Source organism: Notolabrus celidotus, chromosome 2, assembly GCF_009762535.1.
Source record: "Notolabrus celidotus isolate fNotCel1 chromosome 2, fNotCel1.pri, whole genome shotgun sequence".
Lineage (NCBI taxonomy): Eukaryota > Metazoa > Chordata > Actinopteri > Labriformes > Labridae > Notolabrus > Notolabrus celidotus.
The window spans coordinates 9,571,549-9,583,895 of record NC_048273.1 but is presented as its reverse complement, the minus strand read 5'-3'; the positions used below and the strand labels follow the sequence as shown (position 1 = coordinate 9,583,895).

The 12,347-nt window shown below is 41.9% G+C and overlaps 1 protein-coding gene across 3 annotated transcripts in view; it reads right to left on the bottom strand.

Annotated features, from left to right (window-relative positions):
* LOC117824223 (capping protein, Arp2/3 and myosin-I linker protein 3-like) overlaps positions 1–12,347 on the bottom strand; it is a 45,671-nt gene that overhangs the window by 21,973 nt on the left and 11,351 nt on the right. For all 3 annotated transcript variants that reach the window (XM_034699678.1, XM_034699670.1, XM_034699662.1), the window contains exons 5-17: positions 10,866–10,987; positions 10,664–10,758; positions 10,316–10,386; positions 10,052–10,125; positions 9,892–9,967; positions 8,561–8,649; positions 8,353–8,447; positions 7,001–7,087; positions 6,444–6,553; positions 4,645–4,722; positions 4,475–4,551; positions 1,393–1,497; positions 1,193–1,262 (exon numbers count right to left, since the gene is read on the bottom strand). In XM_034699678.1, coding sequence (XP_034555569.1) covers positions 1,193–1,262; positions 1,393–1,497; positions 4,475–4,551; positions 4,645–4,722; positions 6,444–6,553; positions 7,001–7,087; positions 8,353–8,447; positions 8,561–8,649; positions 9,892–9,967; positions 10,052–10,125; positions 10,316–10,386; positions 10,664–10,758; positions 10,866–10,987 — 1,149 coding nt within the window. The remainder of the gene's footprint in view (positions 1–1,192; positions 1,263–1,392; positions 1,498–4,474; positions 4,552–4,644; positions 4,723–6,443; positions 6,554–7,000; positions 7,088–8,352; positions 8,448–8,560; positions 8,650–9,891; positions 9,968–10,051; positions 10,126–10,315; positions 10,387–10,663; positions 10,759–10,865; positions 10,988–12,347) is intronic.

Sequence of the window (12,347 nt, the reverse complement as noted above, 5' to 3'; positions counted from 1 at the left end):
GAATTTAACATTATATCAACGAAGTGTTTGCCCTGACTTCACACAGCGTGTAAATGTCTGTGTGTGAGTGTGTGGGGACTCTGTGTTCTGAGCTTTGTGTCTGTCTCAGCAGCAGCAGAGAAAGAGTCTTTTTCAGAGCTCACACTGTCGTCTTTTTGTATTTATCACCCACAGCTTTACTAAAGGTGACATAACAGGAGGTTTGAAATCATCTGTTTCAAAAACGGTGGAAACACAGACATCACTGCGACAGAGGAACATTCAAGTCCGACCTTGGTGCTTTTGATGTAAGAGTTATCTCTATTTACAAATTCTACTGGAGTCTGGATTGGAAGTATTCTGACTTCTGTTCCCATTCTGAGTAATATTAACCGATCAGGTGTAACAGTCTGTATGGAGAGCAAAAGCAGGAGGAACACAATCCAGCGTAATGACGGCTCCCATGGTTGTTAATCTGAGGAGGATTTCTTTCTCTCTATAAACAGATATCTGCATGAAGAGCATCTAACAATCTGTTCTAGATCAAACATTTACACTGAGACACAAAGCTTCTTGATGCTGTGTCACTAAAGACAACCAGCGTTTAGATTTCCTGACTTCCTGGAATGCACCATCAGAAATGATGATTCCCACCATCAGGGTGGGCAGCAGGTGTTCTAGAATTCTGACATCAAAGACAGAATTCTAGAACAGTTCTGTCTTTGATGTCAGAATTCTGAGAACAAATGGAACATCCCGTGAAGAAGGTCAGAGCTAAAAAAACATCAGTGTCTCTAATCCTCTGCCATAGACCTCCATTCAACAAACAAACATTGTAAAAGTAGTTTTCTCCTCCTCTAGAGGACAGACCTGACAAAGCTTGACTTTTGACTTTTGACTAATCTGCATCATGATGTTGTTATTTCAGCAAACTGACCCGTTAATTACAAGAACATCACAAGAACATCAGTTTCTGTTTCAGGTTCATACCCCTGAAGGAAGCCAGAGTGAAGCCTCTGTGGAACGCACTGTTTACAGTGAAACTGAGACCTCATTAAAACAGATGAATGGACGCCCTTTTTTGGGATGTAATGAACCAAGAAATTATATATCTGATGGGTCACAAGGATAAAACAGCTCCAATGACTCTTGATGAAGTGAAAAAGAAGGACTGTCCCTTTAACTGGAGCTCGATGTAGTGATGAAGTGTTACCTCACAGCCGCTGATGTCCAGATGCAGGTCGTTGATGTGAGGGTTGGAGGTTAGCCCTGTCAGCAGAGCTCTGTGGAGACAGGAGGAACAGAGGTGAGTGAACAAGGATATCCGTATGCTTTAGATCTGCTCTCATCGAAGAGGAGCGAGGATGAAAGGAGGCAGATTGGGACGGTAATAACGGTCGACATGGCAAGCACCTCAGAACATCAGGGGGCAGCTTCGTAGAGGCCAGGCTGACATAAGTGAGGCTGAAGGCCGAGCTGAAGAACTGGCGGAACAACGGCAGCGTGTCCTTCACTTTCCTATCACACACACACAAAAACACACACACACATACGAAAGATGAAAGGAGGGCGTCACGGACTAATTTGCAAAACAAATTTACTTTGTCAAATTAAGAGTTTGTCAGTAACACGCTGCTCAGGAGTTTATTTTAAACCTTTGACCCACATTCATTAGAGCAGCAGAGAAAGTACGAGTCTGATTAATAACAGACTTAAACATGTTTACAGAGCGAAATATAAAGAAGGATAAAAGGTAACAGTAAAATGAAACTCAAGTTTAAATTAAGAATTTAAAGGGGAAAAAAATGGACCAGAATTGCTTTTAATGCGGACAAAAATCTACCAATAAGCTTGTTTCAGTTTCTGGAACTAGGACGTTAATTTTGGTTTCTGAGATTTCTGAGTCATTACAAACAGTTCAGGTCGTAGTTTTTGCTCCTTTTTTCCTGGAATTGGGTGAATGCTTCCATTAAGTTTAATAAAATATTTTTTACTGGAAAAAGACAAAAACATTTGCTACATTTGAGTTTTTGGAGTGTAGTTTGGAGCCAAACAATGGTCCTCCAACATTTGGGACTCAAGGTTTGATGACTCGACTACAACACAGTCATGGTAAATGTTTGTATTAAATCAGGACAGTAGCAAGTTAATAATGGTTGATCAAACTTTGATATATAATGTTTAAGTTGAGAAGATAATAAAAATACAAAGCTTGTTTTAGTTTGATCGGTTTTAATCAACTCTATTTAACTTCCTGTTTCATTGTTAAGATTAAAAGTCCTTCTTCCCGTATCAGTAGATGTGCCCCATGCTTCCTTTTTGGGCCTCTTCTTTTTACATACACATAAAAAACCTCTGTGATATATTTTAAAGATTCATCGTTATGCAGACGATACTGTCATCTATCGTTCAACAAGCTCTTGAAATCAGATAGGTCGCCACTGATATAACTCAGCCAAGTGTGTTAAATGTGGGCCAATCCGAAAGATTCATCTGCTCATTGTATTAAGGTAAAAGTGGTCACACTGTTCAAAAATCATGCTGCCTTATTTTTTTGTAGTATGAATTAATACGTTTTCATTCATTGAAAAACAAAAAGTTCCTCATCAAATTTAACTTAAATTTAAGCCACAGGCGGCGATGAACGGGCCCTCGCACACCTGTAGCCACCGCCTCATGTGAGCCACCACTCAAGTAAACCCACGCCTGACATGAGCCACAGCGTGACGATTTGGTGAGATTTCGGGCATTTTAAAGCCCCTCAAAATCCATTTCCTGTTTATGGTGAGACATGAGCATTTGATGCACCGCCTGAAAGTCTGCCACGCCCACAATTTTAGTCTGAACGTTATGCCTCTAACAACTTTGAATTGTCAATGTGTCTACTCCAGAATGTGCCTTGTTAGGACTGAATCAGAGAAAAACCCTAGGCTGAGATCTCAAAAGTATGCACCCTTATTGGGCAACATTTAGAATTTTCAAAGCTAGGTGGCGCTCTTCCTGTTGAGTTTCGGATATGGGTGCAAGAGGCTTTTTTGTGTGTTCTAATGCCCTGAATGAGCATGTCCTAGTTGGTGCACGTAGCTTCAAAAAACCTGTATGGAGAGGGTTATTTTACCCATTTTTTTAACCCTTTAGGGGGCACTGTTGAGCAGATTTTTGAATTTTTGGGACGAGAGCCCCAAAATGTTTAAAGGGGATGCATGGCCGATAACTGTGGCCAGTTTGGTGAGATTGTGAGCATTTTAAAGCCCCCAAAAATCAATTTCCTGCTTATGGCGAGATATGAGAGTTTGATGTACCTGCCATTTAAGTCATTAGGGGGCGCTATGGAGCAGTATTGACACAAAAGCAATGAATTCCTAAATTTAACTCCATGATTGACTTTGGGACAAATTTTGGTGAGTTTTGGGCCACGATGAGGCATGCAAATTTGGCTTTGAAGCGGCGGAAGAATCCTAGCAATCCTTCGGGAAACAACGGGGCCTTGCCGCCACTGAGTGTCAGTGCTCGGGGCCCTATTTATCCTTAAGTTGGGAAACTTCTAGCTACGTTATTTCTTACTGACAGTTGTAACTGAAACTGAAATTGTGGACTGTACCTTTAAGATATGCTAAGTTGCTAGGTGAGCAAAGTCACTAGATGGCACTGCGTTATTGTCTTTAAAGCAGTGCTGTAGTGCTCGAGCCCAAGACTCTGATTCCAGTCCGACTTAAGTCCAGATTTTCAGGACTCACTACTGGGCTTGGACTTAAGCTTTGGCTGCATTAAGACTCAGAAGACAGAGAAGGGTCCGGCACAAGGTTTGTAATTAACAAGTCTGCATTTTGTTTTCAAAGATTTTACATTAATTGCAACGAGAGCAGAGCAACGTGTCGGATTTGTAGAAATAATGTGTAAGAGAAGAAGAGTTTGTTATTTTTATATTGTATAGTATGTGTTCCTGATGCTCTCTTAACCAGGTCACTCAGATCTGAAACACATCGAGGCTTTTGGAGAGTATTTCGTTGTTTTTGTTGAAGGATGCGTATGCTGTTTTTGAAATCTAAAGGAAGCATCATAAAGAGAAAGAGAGGATAGGTTACAGAGGAGAGTGGGATGAGATTGGCCACACATAATGTTGATACGCTGGGTAAATATGAGCGCGGCGTGCTGACAGAATAAGAAGCAGAGTGAACACTGGAGGAAGAGGAGGGGAGCGTGTCGGGTCAAATGGAAGATAACTCTGCTTAAATATTCATGAGTCTTATCTATGCAGACTGAGTTCTGGTTTTAAACGGCAGCAGACACACCCACAGAGAGGAAACACAAAGATTCCCACTAAGCTAATTTCTCAGCTCCCATTAAGCCAAAGATGGAGGTCATGAGGGAGTGAGCGGAGGAGAGAAAGGACGGGTGGTGTGAGGTCTTTGAGGTGAAATGAGGATGGTGTTTCTGCTGATTTGGATGATGCTGCTATCGTTAATGTGTCGGTAATCTGAGAGTCATGACTAACCTGTGGGAGAAGGAGTTTTTGGACAGATTCAGAAAGGAAAGATCAGCGCAACACCCCCTCAGAAGAGCCCCAAATAGCTGGGAGAGACACAGGGCGGAGAAGGTTAATCCCAGCAGAGAGGGGAGAGGAGCGTCACAGAAACAGTCGATGTTTGGTCATTAAACACTCACAGAGTCCACACAGCAGTCTGTGCCCGACAGGTCCAAGTGAACCAGGCAGTTCGGCTGAGACAGGAACAAATACAAGTTCTGCAAACAGACAACAGGGTGGAGAGAGAGACGACAACAGGATGAAGAGGAAGACAGGTACTCAAACTAAAACACAAGAACCAACCATCAAATCAACTCTACAGACACATACAAGGGTTTTGACTCGCAGAACACAAGGCTGCAGCTCGTGTTTTGTGTCACTGAGTGTTTCCTGCTGTGTTTACTTTTGTGCCTCCCCAACGTAATGTAAAGTGACACACTGATACAATGATATCACCACCTCACAGATCAATATACAGAACAAGGACGTGATGACAGTTGAGCTGTGTAACAGGGCTGTTAGTATAAGGGCAATTGAGTCCTTAAAATACGTTAAAATAAGTAATTGAAGCTTTGAAAGATGTAAAACTGGGTCACCAAGCCACTTAAAATATTTTAAAAAGTCATTTTAAGACACAAATATTCTGAATAAGTGATTCAGCCTAAAAAAATGTGGAAACAAATCTTTGGCTTCTTAAAATAAATTAAAATAAATCATTTATCCCTCAAAAACGTGCTTTAATAAGTCATTAAAACCTTAAGAGATGTTAAAATTGGTCACGTATCCTCCAACATATGTGAAAAAAACGTATTTAATCTCCCTTAAATGTAAAAATTATGTTTAATTTAGCCTCAAAACATAGAATTTTAGGTCATTTAGCCTAAAACAAAAGTGAAAAAAATATTTTTCTTCTTAAAATAAGTTAAAGTAAGTCGTTTATGCCCTTAAAATGGTTCTTTAACAAAGTATTTTAGACATTCAATGTACCTAAATTAGTAATTTCTGTTCTTTACTGGTCACTTATACCCATTATAGTTCATTTAGTCCCCAACATCTTAAAATGGTTAAAAGCCCCTAACACAAGTAAGAAAAATCTTTGGCTTCTAAAAATATGTTAAAATAAGTTGCTTGGCTCTGAATTAATTTTCATTTTTAAGTCATTAAGCCCTTAATATAGTTGTACAAACAAGACTTCAGCCCCCCAAATATATTCAAATGTCATTTAGCAACAAATATAGAGTAGGTTAGAAAGTAAAGGAAATATATATATTTTTAAATATAACCTGTAACGTAAGTCATTCAATCCCTTAACCACTTCAAAATAAGTCACTTAGTCTTGAATATGTGTTATTTAAAATAGCAACCTAGCCCTTAGTCCCAAGCGTAATGTGAAAATAATCTTTTAGCCCCTTAATATGTTAATATAGGTAATTTGGCCATCAACAAATGTGACAAAATATCTTAAAATATGCACCCCAAATATATTAAAGAACTGTTAAACTAAAATATGTCAAAACCAGCCATGTAGCCCAAAGCCTATGTGAAAAAAATGTTTGTTGTTATTCCTTTAAATGTTAGAATATGTCTTAAGTCCCTCATGATTGTTAATGTAAGTAATGTAAGACAATTAGCCGTCCGAAATATGTTTTTTAAGAATAATTTAGCACCAACATTTTTCAAAACACGTCTTTAGTTCCTATATTATGTTTGAAAAGGTGTGAAACCCCTGAAATAAATTAAAAATATCAAAAATCTTATAAAATCAAGCCCTAGGAAGATGTTTTAAAAAGAGTAATTTAGCCTTAAAAAATGTTTGATTACTTATTTGAGCTCTAAACTGTTAGAATCAGTCTGTTAGTCACCAAAATCTTTCCCTGTAGCTCTAAAATATAACCAAACAGAATTTCCCCTGAAGAAGAAATGAGGTTGTTTTTCTGACCGAGGCGTCCTCCCCAGAGAGGACCCCCGGGTTCTTGCTCAGGTCCAGGTGCAGCAGAGAGTTGGAGTATTCATCGCTGGAGCACAGAGCCTGAGAGAGAGACACCAGTCCTGAGATAGAGGGAAGGAGAGAGAGAGAGAGAGAGAGATAAAAGGGAAAGAGAGAGAGAGATGTAGGATATTAAGACACGGAGAACACTCTAAACATTTTGTGTCTTTACATTATTCATACACGTCTGCAGCAGGAGCAGGCATCAGTGGATGTAACGGAGACAGAGCTTAGCCGGCTTCGATGTAATATTTAAATTCCCCTCTGGGTGTTCAGGAGAGGAGACAAGAGGCCGGCCGCCTGCGGGCCTGCACAGCACATCACACACTGAGTCAATATGGAGTCAAACATGAAGCACGGCTCTTCAGGAGGGAGACTCATCCGGGGCTTTGCAGGTTTTTATTCGCTGACCTATAATCTGACACAAACACTGAGAGCTGTTCCACCAGCTGCACAATCACAACCACTGCTCAGCTTTGCATCAGGTAAAGAAAAGAGAGGGTTCAAACCTTTGGAGGTGAGGGAGGTCTTGGAGAGGTTGAGGAGACGGAGCCCTTTGCTGAGGCGGCAGACCTGCTGGATCAGGTTGGAAACACCTGAGAGCACAGACGACAGAGACCGGGTTACATTCTTATGGATTCTTCATTCACCTGCTTCCCTTTAGACGTTTAATTTCCTGTTTGGTTGCAACCTTTACTTTCACTGTTAATACTTTTAATCTTGCATAGACGCTGAGGCACCGGTGAGACTGGAAATGAGGGAATATTACAGTCCAAGGAGGGGAAAGTAGACATCATTTGATTAGGGTGCTCTTTCATCTATCTTGGTTTTTGAGTACTCAGGTTTGAGCGTCATTAAAGAGGAATTTTGGCACTTTCATACCTCACTGCTATCTTTTTTTAACATAAATTTGGGTCTAAATGAGTGAAAGGTGCAAAAAGAGATAAACCAAACCAGTTTCTATATTCACAAAGTATCTGAGAGCTCCTCACTTTGCCAAAAAACGTTCAGCAAGAGCCTGAAAATCGTTCAGGAGCACTCTCAAATCGACTTTGAGCGAGGACGAGAAGGAGGCGTGACCGACCCTGCTGCAAAGTTTGTTGCATTCTTTCAAGAGCTGTGATTGGTTGATCCACTGAACTAGAAATAAAGGGTTACAAAATGCTCTGTTTCAAAACAATTAATTCTTTGCATGCAATAAGTTATATTTGGTGGTATGGCTCTGTTCTGGGAAGTCCCTGCCCTGAGGCCAAAGCCTGAGGTGGGGAGAGCAAACCTCCTCTCTCTTTCATGTGCATGAAAAGCCAAGACAGGGAGAGCATAAGCAAAGACCCCCAGGGTACTAAACAGAGTGGGCATGGCTCATTTCTGGGAGCTCCCTGCCCTTCCATGTGCCTACGTGGAACACCAAAGCCTGAGGCGGGGAGAGCAAACCTCCTCTCTCTTTCATGTGCATGAAAAGCCAAGACAGGGAGAGCATCAGCAAAGACCCCCAGGGTACTAAACAGAGTGGGCATGGCTCATTTCTGGGAGCTCCCTGCCCTTCCATGTACCTACGTGGAATGTCAAAACCTGAGGCATGTAGGGCACACTTCCTCTCTCTTTCATGTACATGCATTGAAAGCCGAGACAGGGAGAGCAGCAGCAAAGACCCCAAGATACAGAACAGATCGAGCATCAGTGACGATACACATGACACTGGTAAAATCAGACACAGCAGAGAGGAGGAGTCGGGGTGGAGGAGGGCTGGGTTCCTTTAGCCGCTAATAGACATTCGTGAATGCTTGGCCCTCATGATCTTGAATCAGGGTAACGCATCAGTATTTTTTAGTACTTTAACAAAGGTGACATTTAAAGGTACCTTGGTTGTCCAGTGAGTTGTGAGCCAGGTTGAGTGAGTGGATGACGGACGCTGGATTCTCTGACAGAGCGGCGGACATCTTCTGAGGGAAGTCTCTGTGAAGAGAATCCACAGTTAGACCGACGTGTGAGGGCGGAGTCTGGAGCTAAGATGAAATAGTTTGAAGTTAGGTCGGATGATCAGTAAAGAGAGAGAGGTGTAAACTCACGATTTTAACCCTGCGTTCTCCAGTGTTATCTCCTCCAGGCTGGAGGATTTGCTGATTGTGTGCAGGACCTGCTCCGTGACCTCCGACCCCTGAGGGAAACAATAACAAAACAGGGTAATCCACAAAAAAATAACAATTAGATTTCAGCCTCTAAAAGTACCACAATCACAAAGCATGTTGAGCCAAAGTTATTCAAGCAAATACACCCAGAGAGTTTGTGCAGTTTGCTCTTGTTTTGCGTCAGATTGTGGAGATGAGCTGTTAGCATCTCAACTCTCTGTGCTCTCTCATCCTGAAGGAGCTCAAATCACCACCATCATCTCTCTCTCTCTCTCTCTCTCTCTCTCTCTCTCTCTCTCTCTCTCTCTCTCTCTCTCTCTCTCTTCATCTCCCTCTACCCCTCTCTCCAACATGGCCTCAGCAGATGTGTGTCTAATATGAGTCTGGTCCTGCTGGAGGTTTCTGCCTGTTAAAGGAAGTTTGTCCTTGTCACTGTAACTTGCTAAATGCTGCGGATTAGACTGACACACTGGGATCCTGTCTCTCCCACTCTCTCCTCTGCCTGCCTGTCTCTTACTTTAACTCTCCCTGTCCCATTACAGTCCCTAACCATAGACCTTTCGTGAGCCCTGAGCTCCCTTGTCTCGTAGGTTCCTGTGGTTCTCTGCCCTAGACGACCTGCTGCTGTGCAGCCTGTTAAAGGAAGTTTGTCCTTGCCACTGTAACTTGCTAAATGCTGCAAAGTGCTCTGCTCATGGTGGATTAAGATGAGATCAGACTGAGTCCTGTCTGTAAGATGGGACTGGATCTTATCATGTCTTGATGTTGGGTCTTTGTTAATAATAGAACATAGAGTACGGTCTAGACCTGCTCTGTTTGGAAAGAATCTGAGGAGAACATTTGTTGGGATTTGGTGATTAAATTCTGACCATGTACAGATGTTGAGCTGGAGCTTTGTCGTGCAGTTTCCCCAGAGGTGATGCAAGATTCAGAGTTTAGGAAAGCTTATCTGTCACCTGTGATTGTTTACATCCAGGTAGTAGAGCTTTAGAGCATTATGGCAGCAGAGGAACCAGTTGCGTTTTATTGTGAGGTGTAGAAAAGAGCAAATTGATGCATAATGTCTTTTTTAAATATGCATAAGCACCAGAGCACAGAGACGCTGTTTGCTCTGCAGCACAGTCTGTACTCGTTTCATCCTCCGAGGGCGTTTTGTGAATTAGACGATTGCTTAAAAGTTCAGCAGCTGTAAGAGCCGCACAATCCTTCTGTGAATCAGATACTTTGTCTGTTCTCTGCTCGAGGCTTCATTAAACAACATGTGTACTCACAATGCGCAGGTCTTTGCAGTAGAGTTTAGTGAACCAGGTGTTGTATGCCATCGATGCAACAATCACGGCCAAGTCCCTGAAAGAGACAAACTCAGAGGTAAAAAAGAGGAGGAGAGCAGAGAGGGGAGAGGCTGGAGAGTGACCGCTGCTCGTCCCTCACCTGCTCTCCAGGTGGCTGAAGTCCAGCAGGTTAAACTCTCGGCTGTCCTGGGAGTGATAGATGGTGTCCACATCCTAGGAGCAACATTACCCATGAGCCTCTTTGCTATAGAATATGAGCCTCTCGTTTTGTACACAGAGCTGTAAGTAACACTCAGAGGCACTCACAATGACACACACACACACGCACACACACACACACACACACACACACACACACACACACACACACACACACACACACACACACACAAAAAGCTCTTACCCACTGGACCTCCTCTTTGCAGCTGATGCCATTATAGTCGCACAGAGCCGAGTACGTCTCTGAGAATCCTCCTGAGAAACACGAGACAAAAACAATGAGATTATGTGAACAGCTGCTTCCTTCGGCGGGAACGAGACAGAAAATGCAAACAGGAACATTTGTTCAAATGATCAATCTTTTATTTTTCTGACAGAAGACTCTAAAAAGAACATCTGGGAGAGCATTTGTGCAGCGCGTGTGTGAGCCAACTTCCTCAGCGGCTGCCAAGCACTGTGCATGTGCCCCTTTCTGTTTGAGTGTGCGCGTGTGTGTCTGAGTGTGTGTGTGTGATGATAGCGTGTCTTTTACCACAGGCTCTCTGCGTCTCCACTGATGTCTCTGAGCTGGGTGAGTACTTCCTGCTGCCGTCAGAAAGGTCGCTGTCTGAGTGACAGATGGAGGGGCTGGGAACACAGAGACACTGTAAGGCATCATTTATCTCCCGACATTCATCCTCTCTGCTCGCGCTCCTCATGTATTCTGATATTTTTAGCCGGAAGGTGACACTCACGCAAATATGGAGTTGTTGAAGATTCGGGACAGAGCAAAGTTAATATGGCTGACCACGTTGTTGAGGTGTTCACGGGACTCGAACCTCAGAGAGTAGCTGGATTTATCGGTGTCGATGATGACCTGAGCAGAGAACAGGGGGGGAGGAAGTTATTTGAACAGACCCTTCCATTGTTACTGACATATTTGGATGATTTAGATAATGCGACATTCTCCTTTTATTTTTAATTAAATTAATGATAGGACACTTTTTTAGACAAATATTAATGAGTATTACACCCAGCAAAGATCAGAAAAATCTCAGAATAAATACTTTAATTAAAAGCTTTATTTAAATTAACATCCTATCTATTATGAAAGATAATAAACAATAAATTAAACTGCATTAAATGTGTTTTTTAACAACCCAGTGAGCATTTATCCGTTAGATAAACGTCTGTAGACACTGCTGCAAGATTTAGGATGCTTTTTCAAAAGTGAAAGCAGATTTATTGTGCATCTTTTGATTTCACAAGTATATCCAATTCATCACACATTATTATTTAATTTAATATATAAGTATTCTTCTTCTTATTATTATTAGTTATTTTTGTATCTTATTTATTTAATTTTCTATTAATATTATTCTTACTTATTGTGCATAGGACCAGCTATAATGGCTGAATTCCCTCCCAGGACAAATAACGCTGATTTTAAAGACATATTTCATATTTTGCTGCTAAAATAAACATTTAAATGGATCAGGCACAGATCTAAAACGTGCAAATGGTGAGGTTTCAATCTCTCGACTAACTCCATGCATGGTTGGCCACAGTGAGCTTTTTTCGGTTTAAACGGCATCTGAAAATAGTTAAATTCTTGGAAACCTATCGTCGGCAGTCGCCACATTGGAAATGCTGACTCAACCAAACTTCGGTCAACCTAACAAGAGGCAAAGAGGTGAATTTGAGGTGGGCTTTTAGCCTCCTTGCTAACAGCTACAGTGTGCCCTCCTGTCAATCAAGTCAGCCACGCCCCTAAGTACGCAAACTCTTGTGTTCAATATCTTAAAAATAATAAGTTAATACAAAATCCCCCCCTGTAAAGTGTGTTCATTTCTGCTACAAAAATCAGCTCTTGGAATGGGTGTGTATGTGGTTTCTTGGGCTTTCGGGACCAGCCTCTAGTGGACACTCAATGAACTGCGGTTTTTAACACTTCTGCATCGTCTTTATTTCTCACGGCTGGAGGTTGCTGCTCGTATCTATGTTTAGTCATCTCAGTCTTTGTTCTGCTCTTTCTTTAGCTCTGTCAAGGACGCAACTTAAGTTACAGGGCCAGCCTTGTTGGGTTATTTCACACGTTCTTCTCTTTGTTTGTCCTTGTTTACAAGACCGAGTGTCCCCAAAGCATGCCTCTGATTTTAGCATCATGTTGTGGGATGAAAAAATGCCAGAGGACAGCCTGACAGAGCTGACTGTTGATGTCATTTCTCCTGGATAGA